Genomic DNA, 27,971 nt, shown 5'->3' with positions numbered 1-27,971 from the left:
TAAGTCCTGTCTTTTGAGTTATTTTCCGGTGGTGGTAACAAGTTTGTGGTATTATCCCCCTATGCCTTCCCCTAGTTCCCACCATTTCCGAGATGTTTGCTCAAGGTTAAGGGAATAGTCTCAGGCAGTGGTTCTAAAAATGTCATCTCCAAATGAGCAGCAGCATCTGGAGGTTGTTAATAGTGCAAAGTCTCGGGCCCCACTCCAGACCTATTGAATCAGAAACTCTGGGAATGGAGCCCAGCCACCTGTGTTATAACAAGCCCTTTAAAGGGATTCTAATGTGTGCTCACATGTGAGAAATACTGACCTAAGGCCACAGGTCAGAGACAAATAGAACAGACCCCCATAAAGACGAAGGTCAAGACCCAGAGCCAGTTACTATGGTATTGCAGACTGTAAGCAGAACTAATGGATATACATAACCACTCAATGATTAGGGATAGGAGGAAGTCATAATTATACTTTTATTACTAGAGCCAGGTAAATACATAAATGAATATAAATAGGAGTTAGGAGCTAAAGAGTAAAATGTTGATTGAAGTTTGCACAACTGACAGTGAGCCTATAACACACAGTCTTGGAACACAAATAGAAAAGTGCATTAATGCAAGAAAAACCATCATTTCTGAGCCCAGAAGCCTAAGGAACACATGAAAGGATCCTTAATTGTATGAATCCTTTTCTGAAACAAGCTACCACGTATACATGATCCAGAACATTTGCTGAGGAAAACTCATTTGATGTTGTCACTTCACCAGAGATACAGCTATTGAAATTTCGCTCCAATTCTGAATTTGTGCCATGCAAGCAAATGATCTTTAGAAGCAAAGATGAGAACTTAAGAGCAAGAGAGAGTTTCTTCAATGTGCCATCCAGATTCTGGGGGAACCGACCAAGGAATATTCCACCGTCACTTGGCAACAGCAACTTCCCGCCGCTGAAAGCCAATTAGGCGATTTACTCTGAGGAGTACAAGTCAGAGACTCAGGAAAGCCAATTCCTAGGATAAGTCCGCAAAGGACCTGAAATTTTCGAAAGAGAAACAGCCCTCCTGCCAGAGAAAGCAAAGTGCAGAGGGCAGCACGCATAGGTTCGTGTTTCAGGGGTGATGACCGGCCACTCCATTTGCTTTCACATGCACTCTCTGAGCTGCTCAGCTTCGTCTCCTGCATGGCCTGTGTGAAGAGCTCAAAGCTCTGCTGTTGGGATCAGGGCCAGAGCAGCTCTGAATGTCGCCACGGGGAACATTAGACAGACGCGCTCGATGTCCAAAAAGCATACCTATGTTTAGCCAACGCTGGGTGTCGTTTCGCATTAATGAAAATCATACTCATCGTACTTAAAATACTAATAATGGTTGACTTAGTGCCTTTACCCTGTGCCTGACAGACCCCCTGCTAAGCACATTCCGGGACCATTCTCAGTGGATCTTCGTAACACACCTACACCTACAGGGTGAATACTGCTAGTACTGCATTTCGCACACAAGGAAATTCAGCCTCCAAGATGCTAAGAAACTTGGTGAAGGTCAACCAACGATTGTGGTGGAGCCAGGATCCAAACCCCAAGCTATCGGACTCTGGAAGTTCTGCTCTTAAACACAGTGCTTTCATGTCTTCATTGAGAGTCCAACCTATTTCAACAGGTGGGATTTGTGATGTGTGTGCAATTCTCTTTGCCTCATAAGGAAAGAACATTTCAGATAGTAAGATTATGTTACTGAAATGTGCATGAGGATAATACTTACTTTCTGGCTGAGCACTGGATCTCTTCAGCCTTTGAGAGCTGTAAAGTCTCTTAGGAACGTGGTTCCCTCCTAAAGTCATTGTGTAAGTGAACATTCACCTGGTTCCCCCAGTGAGTGCTTTGAGATTGGTGATGTTCTGGTTGCCATGGACACCAGATTTCAACACACCACTGAGCACAGGAAATCCATTCCATGCAAAGCAATGGAGTCAGCAGATGGGCACAGTGACCGCTAACTGCACATAGTGCTATGACCAATATTTGTTTTGCTACCTCTAATTTAGATGATGTTCTCACCCACCAAGTCTGTAAGGCTGTCTCTCTTCAGAGAAAAAGCTTCTTTACGGGCCAGGTAGCAACACTCACAATTCAATGTGTCAAAGTCATTCGTTTGTCTGGGTTGTTGAATGGGTAAAGCTATTCAGAAAAGGAAACCTGATCTTAAACAAAACACTTCCTTGTTCAGCTTGCAAAAAGATGGATCAAATGACTTCTTGAAAATTTAATTTGTCCAAGGGGCTAGCACCTCAAGAATAATGAGTCTGTTAACTTGGTGGGTTTCCCTAGTAACTCAATCCATAAAGAAAATAATGAGGCAAAGATAAGTGGTACTTAGATATAAATAATGCATGAAAACAACATGTTTTTCTTTGCGACAAACCAAACGTCCAAGGCATTGTTCTTAATTACTGAATATAGGTCAGAGATCAATCAGTGAAAGTCAATCATGAAGAAAAACACTTAGTGGACCGCACCATGGATTGCTGGCCAGTTTACCAAGAGACCATCACCATGCGGGGTTATTAAAGGACCTCTCTGCCACACAGAGGAAATCTACCATGTGTTTTGTAGGGGCCGGTCATATGACGAACATCACTCGTTAACCAGCAAAAATGAAAACAGCCAAGTTAATAAAAAATTAATACAATCTATCATTTCCACATTTAGAGGTCAATAAATACAGTGAAATTCCATTAAAACAACCTCTTATAGAACACTGGGAGGTTAAATTATCGGCAAAATAATTCAATCCATTTAAAAGAATTTTTACTATGCCCATTTCCCCCAATTTATTCAGTAATAAGAAAATTACAAGCCAATACATTAATAAAAGAAAGAACAAGAACCATATGATACTCTCAATAGATGCTGAAAAAGCATTTGACAAAGTACAGCATCCCTTCCTGATCAAAACTCTTCAAAGTGTAGGGGTAGAGGGCACATACCTCAATATTATCAAAGCCATCTATGAAAAACCCACCACAAATATCATTCTCAATGGAGAGAAACTGAGAGCTTTTCCGCTAAGGTCAGGAACATGGCAGGGATGTCCATTATCACCACTGCTATTCAACATAGTACTAGAAGTCCTAGCCTCAGCAATCAGACAACAAAAAGAAATTAAAGGCATCCAAATCAACAAAGAAGAAATCAAACTATCACTCTTTGCAGATGATATGATACTATATGTGGAAAACCCAAGAGACTCCACTCCAAATCCACTAGAACTTGAACAGGAATTCAGTAAAGTGTCAGGATATAAAATCAATGCACAGAAATCAGTTGCATTTCTTTACACCAACAACAAGACAGAAGAAAGAGAAATTAAGGAGTCGATCCCATTTATAATTGTACCCAAAACCATAAGATACCTAGGAATAAACCTAACCAAAGAGGCAAAGAATCTATACTCAGAAAACTATCAAGTACTCATGAAAGAAATCGAGGAAGACACACAGAAATGGAAAAATGTTCCATGCTCCTGGATTGGAAGAACAAATATTGTGAAAATGTCTATGCTACCTAAAGCAATCTGCACATTTAATGCAATCCTTATCAAAATCCCATCCATTTTTTTCAAAGAAATGGAACAAATAACCCTAAAATTTTTATGGAACCAGAAAAGACCTCGAATAGCCAAAGGAATAATGAAAAAGAAAGCCAAAGTTGGTGGCATCACAATTCTGGACTTCAAGCTCTATTACAAAGCTGTTGTTATCAAGACAGTATGGTACTGGCACAAAAACAGACATATAGATCAACGGAACAGAATAGAGAGCCCAGAAATAGGCCCTCAACTCTATGGTCAACTAATCTTCAACAAAGCGGGAAAGAATGTCCAGTGGAAAAAAGACAGCCTCTTCAACAAATGGTGTTGGGAAAATTGGACAGCCACATGCAGAAAAATGAAATTGGACCATTTCCTTATACCACACACGAAAATAGACTCAAAATGGATGAAGGACCTCAATGTGAGAAAGGAATCCATCAAAATCCTTGAGGAGAACACAGGCAGCAACCTCTTCGACCTCAGCCACTGCAACTTCTTCTTAGGAACATCACCAAAGCCAAGGGAAGCAAGGGCAAAAATGAACTATTGGGATTTCATCAAGATCAAAAGCTTTTGCACAGCAAAGGAAACAGTTAACAAAACCAAAAGACAACTGACAGAATGGGAGAAGATATTTGCAAATGACATATCAGATAAAGGGCTAGTATCCAAAATCTATAAAGAGCTTATTAAACTCAACACCCAAAGAACCAATAATCCAATCAAGAAATGGGCAGAGGACATGAACAGACATTTCTGCAAAGAAGACATCCAGATGGCCAACAGACACATGAAGAAATGCTCCACATCACTTGGCATCAGGGAAAAACAAATCAAAACCACAATGAGATACCACCTCACACCAGTCAGAATGGCTAAAATTAACAAGTCAGGAAATGACAGATGCTGGCGAGGATGCAGAGAAAGGGGAACCCTCCTACACTGTTGGTGGGAATGCAAGCTGGTGCAACCACTCTGGAAAACAGCGTGGAGGTTCCTCAAAAAGTTGAAAATAGAGCTACCCTATGACCCAGCAATTGCACTACTGGGTATTCACCCTAAAGATACAAACGTAGTGATCCGAAGGGGCACGTGCACCCGAATGTTTATAGCAGCAATGTCCACAATAGCCAAACTATGGAAAGAACCTAGATGTCCATCAACAGATGAATGGATAAAGAAGAAGTGGTATATATATACAACGGAATACTATGCAGCCATCAAAAGAAATGAAATCTTGCCATTTGTGACGACGTGGATGGAACTAGAGGGTATTATGCTGAGCAAAATAAGTCAATCAGAGAAAGACGACTATCATATGATCTCCCTGACATGAGGAAGCGGAGATGCAATGTGGGGGGCTTGGGGGGTAGGAAAAGAATAAATGAAACAAGATGGGATTGGGAGGGAGACAAATCATAAGAGACTCTTAATCTCAAAAAACAAACTGAGGGTTGCTGGGGGAAGGGGGGTCGGGAGAGGGTTGTGGGGTTATGGACATTGGGGAGGGTATGTGCTATGGTGAGTGCTGTGAAGTGTGTAAACCTGGCGATTCACAGACCTGTACCCCTGGGGATAAAAATACATTATATGTTTATTAAAAAAAAAGAAAATTACAGACCATGTTCTCGCCAAATAATTACAATACCAACAATAAGCTTAGATTTTGGTGGAATGTATTTAACAGATGAGAAGGTATAAATAAATTCTAAGGAAATCTGCATTACTGGGTAGATTTTTTAAATCACTGTATCATAAAAAATAAAAAGGAAAAGGTCTAAGCATTTTCCATTTAAATTAATTTGGAGTGGGGACAGCACTACTTATGTCACACAGGTAGATTTAATTAAAGGATTCTAAAATGAGAGGGGTTCTATGAGCATCAAAATCATGTTTTCTATCTGATCTGGAAATGTAATGACGTGTCTCTTCTATTATTATGAACTAATTTAAAACTGCTGGAACTTGGTGTATTTGGGCCTTTAAAGAAATTCTTTTTTTTTTCCTTTTTTAAATTTTTTTTTCAGTGTTCCAAAACTCATTGTTTATGCACCACACCCAGGGCTCTGTGCAATACGTGCCCTCCTTAATACCCACCACCAGGCTCACCCAACCCCCCACCCCGCTCTCCTCCAAAAAAAACACCTTGTATATATAGTACAAAATTATATTTATCAGGAAAAAAAAGGAATCCATACATTCATTCACAGATTGTTAACAGAGTTCTTAAACCTGCAAGGAGATGTGCCAGGCAGTGAATCTTTCCTTCAGCATTAACTATGACCTGAAGAGCTAATAGTCTGGCATTTATGGAATAAATCATTTTCAGGACAAAGGACAAACGATGAAAATCATGAAGTTTGGGGGGAATCCATCAAATCTGTTGATAGGCAATCCCATAAAATTGGAAGAAAAATAGTGATTTAGAGCTTTTCACTCTCAAGTCTGCTCAGTGAACCAGCCGCAGTAGCCACAACATCACTGGGGAGCTTGCTAGGGATGCCGCATCTTGGGCCTTAACCTAGACCTGCTGAATCAAAACTTGGTTTTTAACAAGATCCCCAGGTGATCTGTGTGCACAGTTAAGTATAAGGAGCACTAACAGAAAGCATAGACTTGACAACCAGCCTGCAGGGGGCAGAACCTCATTTCTGCCACTGACTAGGGGTGTAACCTCGAACAAGTTCCCAGCTTCTCTGTGCCTCAGTTCCTTCACTGGGTACGATGGAGATGGCAATGGCACCTAAGTCATAAGGTTGCTGGTAGTATTAAAGGACATAAAATATGTAAAGTGCTTATCAAACTTATAAAGTTTGTCCCTACCCCCTTCTAGCAATCATAGGGTTCTGGCTCAAGAGTAACAGAGGATGTAAGCTGTAGCTCATAGATGTGCCCCACTTGCTGGTGGGTCTATAAGCAGGCAACGAGGAACTGGACTCAGCCTACAAAAAACCACATTCCCCAACCCGCTGTCATTTCAAGCCAAACTTGCGGGGTTTTCGTAAGCAGTGCATGGCACACGGCTGCTTGTAGAGACCACTCAAACCCAGACTGAGTGAAACCATGCATATGCATTCTGTTTGCTGAGTGTTGAAGGAAACAATAGGGGGACTCATTTTTCTGCCCTAGAAACTTCCATCCTCATTTTCCACCTATCAGTTTCTCATCTACTAAAAAGTCTGATGAAACCCAGCACTGAAAATATAGAAACACCAGCACTCCCCAACACTCATGGAGGGAAAGGAAATTGATAAAATCTTTCTGGAAAGCAGTTTTGATCATCTCTATCAAATGAAAATGATCTGTAAACTTTGAAGGAGCAGTTGTGTTTTAAATTTACCCTAGGGACACCTGGGTGGCTCAGTCAGTTAAGAGGTAAATCGCCTGCCTGCCTTCCACTCGGGTCATGATCCTTGCTCAGCGGGGAGCCTGCTTCTCCCTCAGTCTGCTACTCCCCCTGCTTGTGATGGTGCATGTGCTCTTTCTCTGGCAAATAAATAAAATCTTAAAAAATAAATAAAAAAATTTATCCTACATATATATACTTGCAACAGAAGGCAAAGATACATAAACATACATTAAAAGACATGTATATGTCTGTACACATTACATGTAAATATTGTATATGTATATATGCATGTTATATGTATAAGTTTGAATTCTTTACAACACGGTTTTGACAGCAAAAAAAGGAAAAAAACTTGAATTTAATATCAATCATTAATGGTTAAATTGTGCTATAGCCATGAAATCAAACCAGTATAAAGAATGAGACCTCTTTCTATGTGGTCATGTGCAAGAAAACTATAGAATATATATAATATCATTTCCATAGATGGAGAAAGATATAAGCAATTTACATGGAATATTTCTAAAAAAGATAAATTAACGATAATATGTTCAAAGACATTCTGTTATGTATCTTTCTGTATCTTCTCATTGTTTGGCTTTACCTTTTTAGTATGAGGGCAGTAATAATTTTTAAGAAAAACTATGGCAAAAAAAATCTCAAACAACCTAACATTATATCTCCAGGAACTAGAAAAAGAAAAAAAAAAACAACTAAGCCCCAACTTAGCAGAAGGAAGGAAGTAATAAACATTAGAGAAGAAACAAAATACAGACGAGGAACACAATAGAAAAGACCAACTAAGAATTGATTCTTAGGGAGCGCCTGGGTGGCTCAGTAGGTTAAGCCTCTGCCTTCGGCCCAGGTCATGATCCCAGGGTCCTGGGATCGAGCCCCACATCGGGCTCTCTGCTCAACGGGGAGCCTGCTTCCTCCTCTCTCCCTCTGCCTGCCTCTCTGCCTACTTGTGATCTCTCTGTCAGATAAATAAATAAAATCTTAAAAAAAAAAGAATTGATTCTTAGAAAAGATAAACAAAACTGACAAACCTGTAGTTAGAATAAAAGAAACCAGACTCAAATAAAATCAGAAATAAAGAGACACAGTAAATGACACCACCCCAATACAAAGGGTATGAGACTACTGTGAACAATTATATACCAACAAATTGAACAATCTAGAAGAAATGGATGAATTCATAGAAACACACAATCTATCAAGATTGAACCGTAACAAAATATAAAATTGAGGTGCCTGGGTGGCTCAGTTGGTTAAGCGTCTGCCTTTGCCTTTGGTCAGGATCCCAGGGTCCAAGAATAGAGTCCTGCATTGAGCTCCCTGCTCAGCAAGGAGTCTGCTTCTCCCTCTCCCTCTGCCTGCTATTCCCCCTATGTGCTCTGCCACACAAATAAATAAAACCTTTTTTTAAAAATGAAGAAATAGAAAATCGGGGCGCCTGGGTGGCTCAGTGGGTTAAAGCCTCTGCCTTTAGCTCAGGTCATGATCCCAGTGTCCTGGGATTGAGCCCTGTGTCAGGCTTTCTGCTCAGCAGGGAGCCTGCTTCCCTTCCTCTCTCTCTGCCTGCCTCTCTGCCTACCTGTGATCTGTCTGTCAAATAAATAAATCTTTAAAAAAAAAAAAGAAATAGAAAATCCAAACACACCAATAAAGAGTAAGGAGATGGAATCAGTAACCAAAAACCTGTCATCAAAGACAGACAAGGACCGACAGGTTCTGAAGGATTCTTCCAAGCAGTTAAAAAAGAATGTCAATCCTCAAATTCCTCCAAAAGAACTGAAAAGGAGGGGACACTTCCAACTCATTTTATGAGGCCATTATTACCCTGACACCAAAGCCAGATAAAGGCACTATAGGCCAATACCCCTAATGAATAAAGATGCAAACATTTGCAACAAAATACTAGCAAACCACATTCAACAACACATTAAAGGATCATACAACATGACCAAATGGGATTCATCCCTGTGATGCAAGAATGGTTCAACATATGCTACTAAATGTGATAGAGCACATTAATAGAAGGAAAGAGAAAAAAATCACAGGATTATCTCAAGACATACAGAAAAAGCATTTGACTAAATTCAACACCCAATTATGATAAAAACTCTCAACAAGTTGGATATAGAAAGAACATACCTCAACATGATCAAGGCATTTAAGAGAAGCCCACAGCTAACATCATACTCAATGATAAAAGGTTGACCACTCTTCCTTCAAGATCAGGAACAAGACACAAAGGTGCTGACACGCACCACACCTAGTCAACATAGTACTAGGAAAAATACTAAAAGACATGAAACCACAAAAGACCCTGAATAGCCAAAGCAATTCTAAGGCAGAACTGCACAGTTCAAGGCATCACACTTCCTGATTCTGAACTGTATTACAAAGCTATAGTAATAAAAACAGTATGGTACTGGCATAAAAACAGACACATAGACCAATGAAAGAAAATCAGGAGTCCAGAAATAAATCCACACATATATGGTCAACTAATATCTGACATGGGAGCCAAGATAACTCAATGGAGAAAAGATAGTTCTTCAGTAAGTGGTGCTGGAAAAACGGAATAACCACATGCAGAAAAATGAAACTGAACTCCTATCTTACACTACTCACAAAAATTAATTCAAAACGGATTAAAGCCTTAAACATAAGACCTGAAACTGTGAAATATGAAGAAAGGAAAGAAAACGCCCCTTGAGGCTCCTTGGTGGCTCAGTGGGTTAAGCCTCTGCCTTCAGCTCAGGTCATATCCCAGGGTCCTGGGATTGAGCCCCACATCGGGTTCTCTGCTCAGCAGGGAGCCTGCTTCTCCCTCTCTCTGCCTGCCTCTCTGCCTACTTGTGATCTCTGTCAAATAAATAAAATCTTAAAAAAAAAAAAAAGAAAACGCCCCTTGACATTGGCCTAAGCAATGATTTTCTGGATAGGACCCCAAAAGCAGAAGGAACAAAAGAAGAAATCAGTAAATGGGACGACATCAAACTAAAAAGCTTCTGCACAGCAAAGGAAACCATGAACAAAATGAAAAGGCAACCTATGGAATAGAAGAAAATATCTGCAAACTCTATTTGAATAGGAGGTTAATATCAAAAATATATAAACAACTCCATACAGCTCAATAGCAAAACAAACAACTTGATTTAAAGATGGGCAGAAGAACTGTACATTTTTCCAAAGAAGACATACCCACGGCCAACGGGTAACTGCAAAGGTGCTCAACATCATTAGCCACCAGGGAAATGGAAATCAGAACCACTACAGGGTCTTACCTCACCCCTGTTAGAACGGCTGTCATCAGAGAGACAAGAAATAACAAGTGTTGGTGAGAATGTGGAGAAAAGGAAACCCTTGTGCGTTGTTGGTGGGAAGGTAAATTCATAGTCTGGAGGTTCCTCAAAAAACTACAACTAGAATTACCCTATGACCCAGCAATTGCACTTCTAGATATTGATCCAAAGGAAATGAAAACAGGATCTCAAAGAGATGCATGCATCCCCATGTTCATGACAACATTATTCACAACAGCCAAGGAAGTGGGAAGTCGTAAGACAGACCTTGCCAAGGGACGTCAGGAGGCAGACATTTTGGTATCCATGCAACAGCTTTTTCCTTCTCCTTTCCTCTTTTTTTGTCAGAACCTGCATTCAATGATCCAGGTTAAAAATGAAGGACACTAATCTTCCCAGCCTCCCCTGAAACCAGAAGTGGCCAGTGACTAAGTGCTGGACAATGAGGCAAAAGGGAAATTCTTCAAGTATAAAATGTTTTCCATGATTTTTTTTTAAAGAAGCAAGAAAAAAGCCTCAGAACCTTCCTTTCTGCTTTAGTTGAATGGGAACGTGATGTCTGGAATGACAGTGGCCATCTTGCAACCCCAGAGAGTGGGACACTCCTACACTGAAAATTGCAGAGAAAAATGTTGGAAAGGGCTTGGGTTCTGATGACTTTCTCGAGTTGCTGGACCAATCTGTAATGGCCTAGCTCTACACCCCTTAGAAAGTGAGGTAATAGATGTTCCCATTATTTAGATCACTTTTTATTGGACATTCTACTATTTGCAGCTAAAAGCATCACCACTTACACAGCTGCCAACCACCTGCCTTAGGAATGAGCCAAGGACCCAATTAACAATCTAGCAATATGTATATATATATATATATATATACACACTATATATATATATAGTGTGTGTATATATATACACACACATACATATACATATATATTATACACACACATACATATATATATATATATAAATAAAATTATGGAAGGAAGATATATTCCTGGTATCTGGTATGATTTTCTATATGATATATAAATATATCTATATGATATATAAATAAAATTATGGAAGGAAGATATATTCCTGGTATCTTGTATGATTTTCTATATGACGTTCAGAATCACTTTCGATTTTCTGTTCGTGGACGCAAAAGGGAACAACTCTGATTCCATTAAGCAGCTACTGTGGGCCAAGCAAAATACTAGGCACTTGATCTAAAGTGAGTCACCACAGCAACTTCCAGACCAGCCCCCTTTGGCTGGAGAAATAAAATCACATCTGTATTTCCTCAAATCTCATTTAAACAATTTCACATTTACTTTCATTACAAATGCAGACCACAAACCACTCAAGTACTTGTGACTTTGCCACCTATAGAAATCACAGCTATATTCATATCACACTGCAGTTGTTGAAGACAGCTCGAAATATCACTGACCCTCATCACTCTTTCAAAGGTACCATAATCCGTAGGCTTGCTGTGAAATCTTGTTATTTAACGTGTTAATAAAGAAACACACAGGCCACTGCATCACAATTTTTCAAACGTTTTGGTAACTGAATGTCTATATAACTGGCTTCCTTTGTAACCCTAAGTGTTTGATTTTATGCATCTAAAAATATTATTCTAAGAGGTATTGATGGGAGGCGCCTGGGTGGCTCAGTCGGTTAAGTGGCTGCCTTCAGCTCAGGTCATGATCCCAGAGTCCTGGGACCAAGCCCCATGTCAGGGTCCTTGCTCAGCCGGAGGCCTGCTGCTCCTTCTCCCTCTGCTCTGCTCGTGCTTTCTCTCTCTCTCAGTCTCCCTGTCTCTCAGATAAATAAATCTTTTTAAAAAAAGAGAGAAAGAAAAAAGAGCTATCGATGGCTTCACCAGATTTACAAAGGGATCCTTGGCACAGAAGGGGCTTAGACCCCGTGAAACTAGTCCCCCTTGTGACTGTTCAATTCACTGTCCATGCAGAAAACCAGGGAGATCTTTTTAAAGGTAAGTAAGATGAAGACATGACCATTAAAACCGGAAAGAAGCCTCAACTCCTGACTGACCTGGCCCTGCAGGATCGTGTTTGAGCCGGCTCACAGCTCCTACGCAGTTGCAGTCGGTTGAGGGCTCTCCCATGCCTCCAGCCCTGGCTCACTCTGCTCCCATCACATGGGCGGCCTTCCACTTCTTTGAAATCTACAAGCAGATTTGCACCTTGGGGGCTTCATCCTTCCGGTCTCTGCTGCCTGGAATGCCTACTCTTAAAGCAGCCGCTTCATGTTCAGGCTTCAGTGATGAGCCAGGACATCACCTCCACAGAGAAGTCTTCCTGGCTATCCTCTGCCAAGCAGCATCCCACCCCTCTCCTGTTCTGTCCTGCCCTGCCCCCAGGTATTTCCTGTTTACTTCCTTCAGAGCACCTGCCACAACATAATTATATTGATTTTTGCTCACTACTAACTCCTGGCATCTAGCAAGGGGCCTGGTACATGTAAAAACCTGACATTCATGGAATGAAGGAATAAACGACAGAATTAAGTGGAAAGGAAGCTATCATTCATCCATTTTAGAAGTGAGGAAATTGAGGCTCAGAGATGTAAAATTATTTGTCCAAGGTCACCCAGTGGTAAAGCTATTATTTTAACTGCGGTCCCTAGGCCTCCCCTTTATCCCTCCACCATTTCTAACTTTTCCCGGCTACATTTCCCCCAATCTGGAAAGCAGAATGGACCCAATATAAGTTTTTATGGTGTGATTTCATAGGACTTCAGTGCCCTGTTGCTCAAGGATATCTGCTTAACAAACCATCAAAGCTACTTCCCTTGAGTATTTTCAGGAGAGCCAAATTGAACAAAAATATACTACCTGGTTAGAGCGACTCCTCCTGTCGCTGTCTCCGTACATACATCGACACACGTTTTTTCTCATCTCTGAATCTTATCGATACAAACAATAAAATCAGATGGAAGGAAGTCAAAAAAGGGTAGACTAAGGAAGAAAAAATTTTAACCCAAATTAAATGTTAGTTTATGGAAGTACATAAGGCACTTCATATCAGATATGTGGGCAATTTTGGTCACGGGCTTCCTAGTAGCCAGCATCAAGTGAGAAACACATCAATTACGTGACATATTCTGAAGATTAAAAAATTCAATCAATTTCCAGGAAGAGCACAACCATTTCTGTACTCTAAGTACTGAGAGAAATTCCCCTTGTGGGTCCTTATAATGAAAGCATGATAGGACAGAGTGATCAGTATTCTCAACGACAACCTTATAAAAAAATACATCAAGCTTCAGAGAATGGTGTCTTATAGCAAAGCTCAACAGACATGACTGGTATGCCCAATCCTGTGCCGCACTGCATGGCCTTGCTCCTTCAAAGCATGGTCCCTGGGCCAGCAGCATCACCCGGGAACTTGCTAGAAATGCAGTATCTCAGGCCCAATGCCAGGCCTGCTGAATCGGTCTGTATTCTACTGACAAGATCTGCAGGTGATTCCCATGAACGTTCAAGTTTAACAAGCGCCGGTCTCAAGGTTAAGCTTGATCTCAGGCAAAATTTCCAAGAAACTGGTATTCACTTATTCAGGCAACACATATTTACTGAGACCTTGGAGGTAAGAAAGGATTCCGACCAATAGGACATATTCTTACCAGTATGACACCAAAAGCACCACCATAAAGGAAAATATTGATAAATGGGTCACCATTCAGAGTGAGTGGCGAAGCAAGCCATAAACAGTACTTGCAATAATCCCAAATGAAAAGGGGAGAACTTGAATATGTCCCAGGTACCCTCTTAATGATGAGACTATAACGATAAAATAAAACCTCTCTACACGTATGGAGCTTACCTGCTAATTGGAAAAGACATAAACAAGTAAAATGAAACAAGGAAAGGGCATCAAGTCAGGGGACAAGGTTGCGGTTTCATAGAGGGTGAACAGGGAAGGAAGGCTTCACTGATGAGGCAGCGACCTATACAAGGTCAAAGAGCTAGCTATAAAAATAGCTAGGGGAAGAGTATTCCAAGCAAAGGGAACAGCGAGTACAAATACCCCGAGACAAGAAATGCCTGGCACAGCAAGAAGGCCATTGTGGTTGAAGCAGAGTGAGCAGAAGAGCAATAGGTATGCAGGGGGGCCAAATCCTGTGGGGCCTTGTCGGCCATTTTAAGGATCTGAGCTCTGAGAAAGATGAGAAGTCCCTGGAGAGAAGGTAATAGGGAGCCACTGCAGGATGCCGAGTGCGGGAAATGGCATAATGAAGTGCTTCTAAGATTGGTTTCTAAGAGGTACATGTAATGGCTCGAGAGAATCCAGCTGAGTATATTGCACTAATCCCAGTAAATGGGGATTCATTCATTCAACTATTTATTAGGTGCCAAAGCTGTGCCAGGTAGTGTGGGGAGGATACAGACTAGGGTGATAACTGAAGGAACTGCCAGAGCAAAGTGAATATAAATGACATTGGAAGGAAAGAAACCCAGGACATAATAACAGATTATTTATAGAGAAATGACAGAAGTTGGCAACTCAATTTAATCAACGTTTATGGATCATCGACTGAGGGCAAAGCCATATGCTGGCTAGGGTGCAGGAGTGGGGATGGCGCAGGAGACATACTTTCCCCTCAGAAGGGCTTCCAGCCAGGCGTGCTTAGCCCCTGCCCTGCACTTTTCAAGTCTGGATTTCTCAGATTACTGCAGCTGAGGCTGGCACGGAGACTAGCTTATTTGCTCAGGTTAAGAGCTGGTTTTGGTGGTGGTGGTAGTGGTGGTGGCTGGGGGGGGGGGCAGTTGAACAACCCTCTGAACTTGTTCTGTCTCCTGGGAGTAGGGGCCAAAGAACCTCAAATTGATTAGTATAAAAAGACAGATTTGGTTTGGCAGGAGGGCAGCAAAGAGGTCTTAATAAATGTCTGTTTGGATCAGGGTTGCAGACTGGCCCTGGGCCACCAGTTTTGGGGCAATGAGTCCTTGAGGTCTGTGTCCGCCTGTATGACCTGACGGGTCTCCCACTCTCCGCCACCCCATTCTGGAGAGAAGACCCCAAGGCACACAAAGGGAAAGCAGTCCCAAAAAGCCCCGAATCTGAAAATTGCCTACCACCAGACTGCAAGGTCTGAGGAGCAGATGCAAATGAAATACAAATGATATGTAAATAGCCCTGTGGCCTTCTAAAAGGTTTTCTACAACTGGAAGGGCCCTTGGGGAACTGCTAGCAGATAACAGTGACTCAGAAGCAGAGTGAACTATTTCAAGACAACGTTGTCACACACATCTTTGCTACCGTGCTAGCACAGCGCACAGTCTTTAGTGATTTTTTTCTCACTTGTATCAACCTCACCTTCTATAAATAAAAATCAAGTCTGCCTCTGTTATCTTAGAAGTTATCTAAGTTAATTACACTTTAAAAACACTGTGTACCTTTAATTTTTCTTCAAACGCCTCTTTCACCCAAATAAAGTCATGTTGAATGTGTCACTTCCTCCCTAGAACAATATTTGGCTCCACTGGGTTATGAATGAAAATGCCTCTCTTTCAGTTCTAGTTACTATGATCCTTTGGAGGATTTTTCCCCCCCTACTCCACAGGAACTGGCACATTCTCCTCTAATGGTCACATGCTGTATTCAAAGTGAATCCAGAAAAAAAAAATATGTAGTTGTGAAATCCAATTCACTTCAAGGAGCCACTGGAAAGCTATTCATTAAGAAAACCTGCCCTGTTAAGTACGTTGTCATCTTGACAATCCTAACTACGAGTTTTAGAATGAAAAATGCACATTCGATTACAATGGGGTAAACTTCTGTCTCTGTTTATGCGTTTCAAAGAGGACACCCCCATTAGACAGGCATTTTAAAAGAGCCCTGAGATTAACTGAATAGTAAGCAACCACAGTCAGCACATCAGACCCGCAGCTGGGCAGTAATTCTGGGTTACAGACGGCGGCGCAGGGGACGGGCGGTCGTCAAAGCCATTTACCTCCACGTTAGCCATAGAAACCATGAAAACCTAACCAGCCCACCCCCCCAACTTCCAATACTTTGCCAGCAGTCTTAACATTCGAGGGTGCTTCAGCTTTTCGACAGGAGGGTCAAAAGAAGGGAAATCCCTTTCATTTTCGAGGAGTTCCCCCCGCCCCAAAGGGCCTCCAGGAAGCTGTTGGGCAAGGAGGCATCTGGGGAGATGCCACGTTCGGTGTAAAATAAGAACAAAGCGCAAAGACGCGGAATCCCAACAATTGAGAGACTGAAAAAGAGAGGGGGGTAGACGGACAAAAACAGATGAACCTCTGGAGACTGAGGAAACGACAGCGCCAGAGTAACAAGGCGTGCGGGGGGCGGGGGTGCGCTGCTCCCGCAGCCGGGAGTTCAGGGAAAGGGCCGGGCAGGCGGCGAGCGCCCCCCCGCGGCCGGGGCTGCCTCTTACCTCCTGGGCGAGTTTCTGCTTGAGCACCAACGCGGCGCACAGGTAGCCCGCGCGGCCCACGAACAGCTCGTCGGAGCCGCACTCCAGGAAGGACACCGGCGCGCAGACGGCGCACAGAGCCCGGAACTTGCCCAGCGGCTGCACGTAGTCGGACCGGCCCAGGGCGTGGTACACGAGCGTGGCCACGGCGTACACGCCCGCTCCCCCGAGCAGGAAGGCAGCGCGGGTGTCGGCGTCAGGCTCGCCCCACTCCTCGGCGCGGGCGCACGCGTCTATGAGGCGCTTGGCCGAGCGCAGGTAGCGCTCCCGGGCCCCGGCAAAGAGCGGGCTCTGCGAGACGTGGTAGAGCATGTAGGCCACCCCGGCCACGCCGCCGTACAGCCCGCCCTGGCAGCTGCTGGCCGCGGCCGCCGCCCCCCGGGCCTCAGCGCCGCCCCCGAGCGGGGGCAGCTCCTGAAGGATGCGCTCGATGGTGGCGGTGACCAAGGGCGCCACCGCCTCCTCGCACTGGCCCGCCAGCAGACTGCCCTGGTAGTCATCGAAGCGGTTGGCGAAGCAGCGCTTGGTGTCCATGCTGCTGCCCGTGCCCCCCAAAGCCGGGCCGGGGTCCGCGTGAGGGCGCGCCCTGCAGCCCCGCGCACCACCTCTCGCTCTCGGAGGCACTCGGCCGGCGGTTGATGCGGCGGGGATGGAGCAGGGAGGCTAAGACGGGAGGTGACAAGAGGAGGCGGGCGCGAGGAAGAAGCACGGAGCGGATTGCCAAGTGGGGCACCGGGCTGCCGGGAAGCTCCCGAGTGGCCCAGGCGGGCGCTGGGGACGCGCGTCGTACGCCCCCCTCCGAGAGGCCGCGCCCTCGCCGAACCCGCCCCCTCCTGCGCCGCCGCAGCTCGGCCGCCTCTCCAAGGGGCCGAGGTGATCTCTGGCAGGACCCACGCGGGGCCCGCGCCACTCCTCCCGCTCCGCCCCCGGCTCCTCCCTTCCCGGCGGAAGGCCGGGGACGTGCGGGACACCGATCCGGAAAGCTGAGGCTCGGCACACACACACCTGACGCTGGAGGTGAAGACCTCGAGTCCCCAGTACACGACACTCAAAGTGTGGTCCTCGAGTCAGCCGATCAGCATCACCTGGGAGAGTGTTAAAAACGCAGCAGCTCAGACTTCGCTCCAAAGCTATCGAATCAAAATCAGCATATTTAGCAAGATCCCCAGGTGATTCACATGCACATTAAAGGTTGAGAAGCCACTGAACTGGGGCGGGGGAGTGGGAGAGGTAGGGGGGTTGGCTAGGAAAAAACGGAGAGCCCTCCAGAAACTTGTTTTCTCATTTTGGTCACTTTGGAGTTCTCATTCTGAATGTTTCCATCCCAAAGGCTGAGGGCTTTGAGTACAGCACGTTTTCCTATGGCCTGGGTTGTCGTGTTCTTCTCGGAGTACACAGGAGTAAAAATGCAAAGAACCACACCAGGTTAAGGTAAGAGGATGGCGGCTCTGTCTTTCTCCTACTCTAGAGACCCCTCCCTCCCATGCATGCATAGTAAGTCATTAACTGAATATAAGGGCAAATGCTGCGTGCGAATTTTAATTCAGCATTTTTACCCTTTTCTGCGGGTCCTTAGTTACCTACTTCCTCCCTTCTCCTGTTTTTCCCTGCTGCTTTCCTTCCTCAGGCGTTATTGAGGGTCTCATAGGAATCCTGGACTCTGGAAATAGATGGATAAACAAAGCAGACAGGGTCCTACACCTCTTGGACTGTGCCGTCCACTGAGAAAGACAGAAAATGAACAATTACACAAACAAGTTGCCTTTCTTTTTTGCTCACCTGTTTTAAAATAATTCTTCCATTCCCAAAGTGTTGACAAGGGAAGGCCAAAGAGGTCATCTCTCCCAGGGGTATTTGCATTTTGATAGGGGCTGTGCGAGACAGGAAAGAATAAGTGACTGGTGGAAAAGTTTCTGACGGTTGGTGGGGAGAGCAACTGCTCCACTTACCTGAAAGGCTAGTTCTGTTTGGAGGCAGTTTTTTCCTCAAAAGTGGTAATTGTCACAATGATTTGGAAGCAGAGAGTAAATAGCCTGCCCCCTCCATCCTTGCTGGATGCATTCTGGAAAAGGAGCTCTGTTTGCAAAAGATTCCTGCTGGGATTGACAGCCACGTAGGGGATGCTGTGGCCTCCCTCCTCCTATAATGCTGCCACTTCATTCCTCCACACCTCCCCTTTGTCATGCATCTAGAGGCAACTCTGTTCATTTTGACTCTCCTTTCACAAATCCCAGCACTGGGGTGACACCAGCAGCAACTGACAGGGACTTGTGCTCACTGACTTCAAAAAAGAAAAAAAAAAAAAAAGTAAGACCAGTACGCAGGTCTCCAAGAGAAGGAGCTCTGCCTTTTCCCAGTTGTGTCAACCCCCCCACCCGTTGCCCCAAAATGCTGCATAGCAGGCAACCACACAGTCTTGTAGCCTGTAACAGTAAGTTTACTGTTCATGCATCTGGGATCTTGGCTGGGCTCGTTCATGTGTCTGGGGGTGGGCTGACTGTTGCTTGGGGAAATCGGCGCGGCCGGGCTCTGGTTCACATGTCTGTCTCTCACCCTCCAGCCAACCCCAGCATGCCTGCATGGCGGTGGCAGCAGGGCAAGAGCCCAGGTGAACACGTGCAAGACTTCTTTAGGTCTGGTCTTAAAACTGACACATTTTTACCCGCCTTAATCTATTGGCAAATCACGTGAAAAATGCAGGGTGTCTTTATGCAACTCTGAAGTAGATGGCAAAGGGTGTGTGTATACAGGGTGGGGTGAATTACTGGGTTTCCTAGGGGTTTTGGACAGTGATGCCAACAAGTAGAACAGAGGTCACCAGTTGGATGTGAGACAGCATGATTTGGGAGAAGCAAGAAGTTAGCAGTATCCGGAAGCCCTCTTAAACTAGGACAAATTAGCCCTTTTAACTATAAATGTCTTTCCCAAAGAACCCACCACTTGGTCTGTTGCACAATCACCTGGCAAAACTTCAGTCCAGAACATCCTTCAGGGTGGAACTAGTTTTAGACCACATGAGGCCTTGCCTCCAATTGCCATTACTTAATTCACATTGCTTATTTTAATATCATGACTCCATTAGAATACAGTCTCCTTGATGGTGGGCTTTTTGTTACACTTACGTACTGATAGGCACCAAGAGCCTAGAATAGTCTCTGGCACATGTAGTGGGCACTTAATAAAAGTTTGTGAAATGATGAATGAATTACTATGAGATCATCATAGCAAGCGAACCTGGAGTGTAGAATGCAGAATAAAGACAACTGAAAGTTACCCAGACTTGATGTCTGTTTCTTGGATCCTTTTGTTCTTGTGAATGCAAGAACGAAAACATTCCGCAGTTTCTGCCTCCTTTCTTTATCTCCCCATGGGCTGCTGACCTGTACACTTTACAGTGACTTCATACAATCTGTTTTTACCAACTAACCATTTTCCAAATGCAGCCTTAACAACATCTCCTACGCTGTGTGCTCCTCTGCCATTGGACCCTGACATTTATCAGACGGTAGGGTACGTGTCCCCTCTTCTTGAATCTGAGTAGACTTATAACTAACTTATAACCACAGAATGTGATAAAAATTATACTGCACGGCATCCAAAGCTAAAAAAACAAACAAACAAAATGGTGGTGGTTTCTGTATTACATGTTGGACCGCTCCTAGTTGGAGCCTTGAATCGCCTTGTAAGAATCTGATTACCTTGAGGTGGCCATATTGTGAGGAAATGCAGATGACATGGAGAGGCCACTTACAGGTGCTTGGGTTGACCGTCCAGCTGACAGCATCAGCTGACAGCCATGTGAGTGAGCCACCTCGGATGTACAGTCCCCCTGAGCCCTCAGATGACAGAAGTTCTATGAGAACCACTGTCCCAATCCCTTCCAGAATTCCTGACCCACAAAATTATGAGCAAAATAAAATAGTTTTTTAAGCTACTAAGGTTAATGGTGATTTGTTGTGCAGCAAAGGTAACTAGAATATTTTGCTAGCTTCCCCTCATCCAATGCCATAAAGTCCCCTATAATCTATATTGCCCCCCTCAACAGGGCAACAAATAGTTGGGAAGAGGAATATTTTGGGGCAACTCTGGACAGGGAGACAGGAAGTATGCAGGCACACAGAAAATTGTGTTGCAAAATAAGTCTAGTTGGATTCTTTAGAAGTAGCAATGACCCCACAAAGAAATATGCAGCCTATACAAAATTCTCCCAAAGACAGTTATTTTGCCCTTATCTGCAAGATTTGTCCTGATCTTTACAGACTCTCTAGCAGCATTTGCTGACAAGCAGCTCCCAACACATGGTTTCTGTGATCTTGCTGAATTGCCCAGTTCCTAGTTCTTCCTCGGGATTTCCTTATTGTGCAGATTATGCAAAACTATGGATGGAAAATAGTTTTAGTGGGTTCATCAAGGAAATCGCATAAAATTATGCAAAACTATCCAGGAAGAAAATATTAAAATCAAAGGGTTTCTCTGATGTAAATCATTGCCCTCTCAGGGTGAATATCAAAAAAAACCTCAGTAATTTTATAACTGTCAAACCTCAACACTTAAGGGTTAGTACATTTTATGGGATAAACCATCTAAAAATACTTTCAAAAAGTTTTCCAAAGTTTTTCTCTAAGGGCTCATCCTAGATGTGGTTTACCTAGAAATTCAGGTAACTGCATCAGAGCTCTGTCTAGTCCTTATAGTACATTCTCTTTGGAAATGCTTCTCCGATTTTTTTTAGCTTAGTTACCTAAACCTTGGAGACCTCTTCTGCTTCTGCTCTTTTGTCCCCTATAGCCCCTTCTCAAAATAGCAGCCTGAATAATATAATCTTCTGGTTGATGGCAGTGTTGCACCTGTCCCTCGAAGTAAAATCTAGAGCCCATAGGACAGCCCAGAAGGCACACTGCCATCTTGCCCTTCATACTTCTCTGACCTCCCTCTTATTCTTCCTCTTGTTCTTTCAATTCCAGCTGCACTGGCTGCCTTGATATTTCTCAAACATACTAGTCAGACTCTTAACTTGGAAAGTTTTCTTTGGGGGCCCCTGGGTAGCTCAGTGGGTTAAGCGTCTGCCTTTGGCTCAGGTCACGATCCCGGAGTCCCAGGATGGAGTCCCGCATGGGGCTCCCTGCTCAGCAGAGTCTGCTTCTCCCTCTGACCCTCCCTCCCTCATGCGCACGCTCTCTCTCTCTCTCTCTCTCTCTCTCTCAATAAATAAGTAAGATCTTTAAAAAAAAGAAAGTTTTCTCTTCCTAGAATCCTCTTCAAAAGATATATTTGCCCTCTCATCTCTCAATGAAGTCTTCCATAACTTATCATTTAAATTGTAACCCTCCCCTGCCAACCATTAGTATCTATTCACCATATATTTTTACTGATTTATGTTGTTTCTTGTCTGTCTCCTTTTCCTAGAATGTAATCCCCACGAGGACAGGCATTTTTGTCTCCATGGTTCCCTGCTTTATCCCAAGCACCTAGATTAATGCCTTATATACAATCTTTGCTCCATAGATATTTATCAATGTCTGTAATACCCTTCTTAATGTCAAAAACTTCCACCAATCCCTAACTCCTAGCTGAGCTTTGTTGTCCACTTTCATGATCAAATTCTTGATAGTGCTTCTCTGTATAGCAGCCCTAAAAATGTGCATTTTGACATAAGATTTGATTTTCTTTCTTGCCTCTTTTTCTCTATATCCAACATTACCATTTTAAACATTTTTTAGCCATTTCATGGCAAACATGATCACCAGCACACAATGTAATGGCAGATTAAAAACTGGGCAAAAGAAATAAGTAAACTGTCACCCATCACTCTTTCTGAAGGAGGGACAGCCCAGTGTAATCAGTCACACTGGCCAAGAACAAGTAATAATATACACCCTACCTTACTGGATATGAGAAAAATATATGTCAGTTATACCTTTGGGTACTATAATGTGTGTGTATGGAGGTATGACTTGAATGCACTATAATAAATTATTGCCGTGTGGAGCAAAATACGAAAACAGATATGCCTCTATTTTAAACTGACGAATCTGTGTAGTTACCTTAAATGGGCAAGGGAAGATGGGGGTGTTCCTTTGGTTAGAGTAAATTCTTTGACTTGAAAATTTTAAGTTTCCTACATGTACTCATTTTTAAGGTTTTCTCCAGTATTCAGGATTAGGAGGGGAGGAGTGGTTGAGAATCCCTGTGGTGGTATATTGTAACAGATGTCAAATAATGACCTCGTAATGAATAATGCATTAATTAATACTTCTGCTTTTTGTCTTACGATAAAACAATATTTCTGTTTCTACATCTATAGTTCTCAGTGTTGGAAGAAGTTTCAATGCAAGAAATACAGGGTAGAGTTTTTCTCTGATACAATTTCTAGACATTTACATGAATGCAAAAGAGAGAGTAGTTAGAAGATAAGTCTCAAATAATTGATAACTGATTATGACTTTGGAATTCTCATGCTCATACTTTTCCAACTGTCTTCAATATGAAATGATTTCTTAGTATATCTTGGCCCAGCATCCCCATGAGGTATAATAAGGAATGATAGGAGAAAGAACTGAGCTCTCAGCCCATAGTCCAAAAGGTAGAAAAGTCTATTACCAGATAACGAAAGGAAGATAACTGCTTTAGGTTGGCAAGGATTAGCAGAGTCACAAAGCTGGAAAGATCCAAGAAATCATCAATGTAATCCTTTCCTTTAACAATGAGGAAACTGGGGCCCATTGCAGTCGTACAATAGGGAGTCACTGAATGGTGGGAAAGAGGCATGATGGGATCATATCTGTGTTTTAGAAAGATCATTTTTTCTAGAAAATTGGAGGATATATTTGAGAGGCAGAAGATTTATCAGGATGATAAGTAGAATAATCAAGAAATGAGGAAATATGAGCTAGGTCAGTAGCAAGAAGGATGGAGAGATTTAGAGGGAGTCGAGAGATATGAAGCAGGTAGGATTTACAGGTTTGATGACTGACTGGATATGGGAGTAAGAAAGAAAAATCAAAGATAATGGCTGGTTTCTGCTCTGCACAATTGGGCCAATAGAGGTGCTCTACACCAAGTCAATGGATATAGGTAGTAGAATAAGTATGAGAAGAAGGACAATGGCTAATTCAGTTTGAAAACTTTTGAGTATGACTTTCAGCCTTATTATGGGAAAATATATATATGGTGTATGTGTGGGTGGGTGTGGAGATATCTATCTATCTACCTATCTATATATAATTTCAGTATTTAAGTACCAAAGATGCAGTCAAAATTCAGTAAGTCTGCTTAAAGGAGGCTGATGGAGGTAAGCTTTGGAAATGGGTTATTATAGTGAGGACATGGAGAAAGGCATGTACCTAGACTTCAGAGCAAGATCTGTTGTGCTTGTCAACCCAGCTTCCGTTCCCTTCTCCTATGAGTAATATCTTGAATTTCCTTTGAGAAACAACCATCCCTCATTCCCTTAACATGTAATTTGAAGGGAGCTCAACCACTCCCTTGTCCTCAAGGGTGAACATATATCCCAGGCCTGCCCATGGAGAAGCAATTCTGAGAGGCTAGAACCATTGGGAAAGCTGGGATTGCTAAAGTAGGATTAAATTTACAGCTGCTGGTGGCCATCCTGTGACTGCAAGGAGAAAGCTGGTGTAAAACACGCAGAAGAAAGCAGAACTGAGTCACAGATAAAAAGTGTGACCTGATAACATTGTTGGTACATCCACACCTGGCTTTACCTGAAGAACTGTTCCATTATGGGACCTAGTGCATTCCTTCTTTTGCTCAAGTGGGTGTCTGTCACTTACAAAAGAAAGAGATCTGGACTAATTTGGGTTTTTGATAATTTAAAGTAATTTGTGGGGGTGCCCGAGTAGTGCAGTCAGTTAAGGGTCTTACCCTTGGTTTTAGCTCAGGTAATGATCTCAGGGTTGTGAGGTCGAGCCCCATGGGACTCCACACTGAGTGCAGAGTCTGCTTGAGACTCTCTCCCCCTCTCCCTTTGTGCCCCCCCACTTGCATGTGCACTCTCTCCCCCCCCTTTCTCCCTCCCCTTCTCCCTCTAAGATTAATAAATCTTTAAAAAAATAGTTTGCTGTGATTTGTTTAGTGGAGCTGGGTAGGCAGGGAGGGAAGCAAGAAAATATTGGGTAAGGTTTTAGAAGGCAGTTCAAGTGGTAGAACAAGAGCTGATTGAGAAGAGCTCTTGAGCAATGAATGAGTGAAGGTGTTGAAATGAGACTTGCAGTCAAATTCCTGCTCCACCAAATCTAACTGTGTGACTTTGAGAAAGTTATTTAACTTTCCTTACCCTCAGTTTTTTCATCCATAAGTTGGTAACAATAAGAGAATCTGTTTCATAGAATGGTTAGGATAATGCCTATAAAAGGTTTATCTTGATGTCTCGCTCTGAATAAATATTAGCATTTCTCCAAAATCATTATTATTCTACATATAGTTGCTTCAAGAAGTGTATTCCTGTTGCCTGATTACCACCTAACCTCTTGAATCTTCCTCTTTTCCTAAGTTGATTCTCCTTAGAAAAGAGTTAGGAGGTTGATTGTTTATTTGTTTTGCTTATTCTTTCTCAATGATTCCTAAATCAAACACATTACATTTACAGGCCTAAAGATTTCTTTTGTTTTCCTTTTTTTTCTTTCTTTTTTTTTTTACTGTGACAAATTCAACCTCTAATGTGGAAAGAGAAATCATGCTGTGTTTTTCAGCTTTGATGTGATTGCTGGTAATAAAGATTCAAGTTGACAAATTTTGTTGCTGATGCATAAGACAGAATAAAATTAATCTTTTTCAAGGCTGTCTGGTTCTGCAGTGCTAAGAGTAGGCAGGAAAGTAAAAACATGTGACATAAAGCCATGTAGGTGAGCAGATCTGCAAAGGAAGATAAGCAGGCGCGAAATGAGGGGGATGTTTGACTCAGTGGTTTTCAATCTTTTAAGTACAATAGAAGCTTTCCACAATTTCTCCTTACTTTACCAAACTCTCACAACTTTGAAAAAAAAATCCAACGCTGCAAGATGTCTTTGATTGCTGTGGTTATCTGAACTGCTTCTGAAAGGATTGACAGAGAAATTCCATTTATTATTGACTAGAAGTTGTATAGCACAAACTTAGTTTAAAAAGAAAAATGTCAGTATATTCAGTCTTTAATTATATTTTCTCTTTCAGTTATGATGTTCCAGAAAGTTGACAGTATTATCTGCCTATTTAAAATGCAGGCAATTAGAACCTTCACTTAACTGAATCTCCAGGCCACCACTACTCAGTAAAATTGATTTTCGTTCAGATGGTGACATTAAACCTCTTTTTGTCAAGAGCGCTATATGTTTGCATTTTGAGTTTTGCATGAGACATACAAAACTGGAATTCAGATATAAAGGACTAGTGGATTCAGAAGAGATAAGTAGGTAAGTACATATAAATGATGAGTATAAAAGCATCCAAAGGATTGGCCTTCTATAATAAGAAGCCTGGAGATAAGTCAATGGAATAGAATATCATGACAGTCTAATAGGTTCCCGCTGCCAGATAAATGTCATGAAAAAGCAGAGATATGTATCTAGTCTCAATATTTATTTTTAAATCTGAGGTCTATTATCTCTTATAATGGCTTTATTTCATTTACCAAATGATTAAATATAAATAAAATGAAGCCATTTATTTAGTACAAGCTCACACTGGTTTGTGATGTAGACTAAGTATCTAGACCCAAAAAAGATGTGGAGTATGAGTCTGGCTAAGGGATTAACATCTGGATATCTATCCTATTCTTCCTAATTAACCAAACAGCATGAGAACCATTGTTTACCTATGGGTAAAAACAAAAAGGATTTGCTTTCCTGAGAACTATATTTCTCTGTATTTTCATTATTCTTCTAAACTTCTTCCTTTTCATAAAATATTTGGGAGGTGATTTATAGATTTATATCATAGATTTATATCATCCTATATTTATAAAGTTTTAAGACCTTGTATAATATTACCTGCCACCTAAAGCGGGCATCCGTCTGCATCCATTAGGATTAGATTTAGCTGCTTAAAAAGAAAGATATATTAAAAATTAAGTACAACAATTTCTCTCACCTATTAAAACAAGTCAAAGGTACAGAGCATGATGTCAGCAAGATGCCAGAATAGAAGCCCCAGAACTTCCTTCCGCCCAGGGAAATTGATTCCACAACAAAATATGAACCAATGCCCTCTGTGAGAAATCTGAAGGCCAGTTAAGAGGCTCCTGCACTCAAGGCCAAGCATGAAACCAGATACACTGAAGTCCATAGGAACATTTGTGGGGCTCTCTTGCCATGGCCCCTCCACCTGGCACAGTGCCATGTAATCTGGAGCCAACTCCTACCTAGCTCCTGGCTTTAACCAAGGAAGGGAAAGAGAAGACTAAACCATATACCCAGTGTTCTGACTTTTAAGAGGCTTGGAGCACTGATGGGAACCGACATAGTCTAGGTGCCTGGAGGTTGCTGAGAGCAAAAAAGAGCTGGACAGCATGTTAGATCTCTAGGGGAACCACAGTACAATAGATAGAGGTGATATAACTCAGCAGCCGCTCTTTTATGGGGGAAGAGAAGACTAGAACATGTCTCCACCATTCTGGATTTTCAGGGGGCTTTCTGAGGAGCTGGCTTCTGTCTTGCCTGTCTCAGAATGTGGATGGACCCAGCATACTCCAGATGCTGCAGGGCCACTATGAACAAAAAGGAGCTGTGTGACATGCTGCTGTTCCAGAAGGCCCATGGCACAGCAGACAAAGGCTGATATAGTTTGGTGGCCTCTCCCTCAGTGGGAAAGGAGTGGAGTATGCATCTGACATTCTGGCTTTTGGGCAGGGCTGTTTGAGGGACTAGTTTCACTTATCTCAGATAAGTTTCACTTATCTCAGAAAAGAGACAGGAACTGGCATACTCTAGATGCCTGGGGGCTACAAAGAATAAAGAGCCGGGCAACGTGCTGCTGCTCCAGAGGACCTACAGTATAGCAGACACACACCAGAGGGAGCAAGAGATTACAAACTCCTGAAAAAAGAAATCCAACAAATCTCTCTAATTAGGAATCTACACGTACAAGGCCAAAGAACATACATTCACAAAAAAAGACTTGAGAGAGGGACGCCTGGGTGGCTCAGTTGGTTAAGCGGCTGCCTTCGGCTCAGGTCATGATCCCAGCGTCCTGGGATCGAGTCCCACATCGGGCTCCTTGCTCCTCGGGGAGCCTGCTTCTCCCTCTGCCACTCTGTCTGCCTGTGCTCGCTCTCGATCTCT

The 27,971-nt window shown here is 42.8% G+C and overlaps 1 protein-coding gene across 1 annotated transcript in view; it reads right to left on the bottom strand.

Annotated features, from left to right (window-relative positions):
* Positions 1 to 17,232, bottom strand: part of LANCL3 (LanC like family member 3) — a gene marked incomplete at its 5' end in the record, with an annotated part of 99,126 nt that extends 81,894 nt beyond the window's left edge. The window contains one exon of the mRNA XM_080795159.1: positions 16,660 to 17,232. Coding sequence (XP_080651285.1) covers positions 16,660 to 17,232 — 573 coding nt within the window. The remainder of the gene's footprint in view (positions 1 to 16,659) is intronic.
* Positions 17,233 to 27,971: the final 10,739 nt, after the last annotated feature.

The sequence above is a fragment of the Martes martes genome (genome assembly GCF_963455335.1).
Source record: "Martes martes genome assembly, chromosome: X".
Taxonomy (NCBI): domain Eukaryota; kingdom Metazoa; phylum Chordata; class Mammalia; order Carnivora; family Mustelidae; genus Martes; species Martes martes.
Note: the sequence above shows the minus strand (reverse complement) of the source record. Positions and strands in the feature narration are given on the sequence as shown.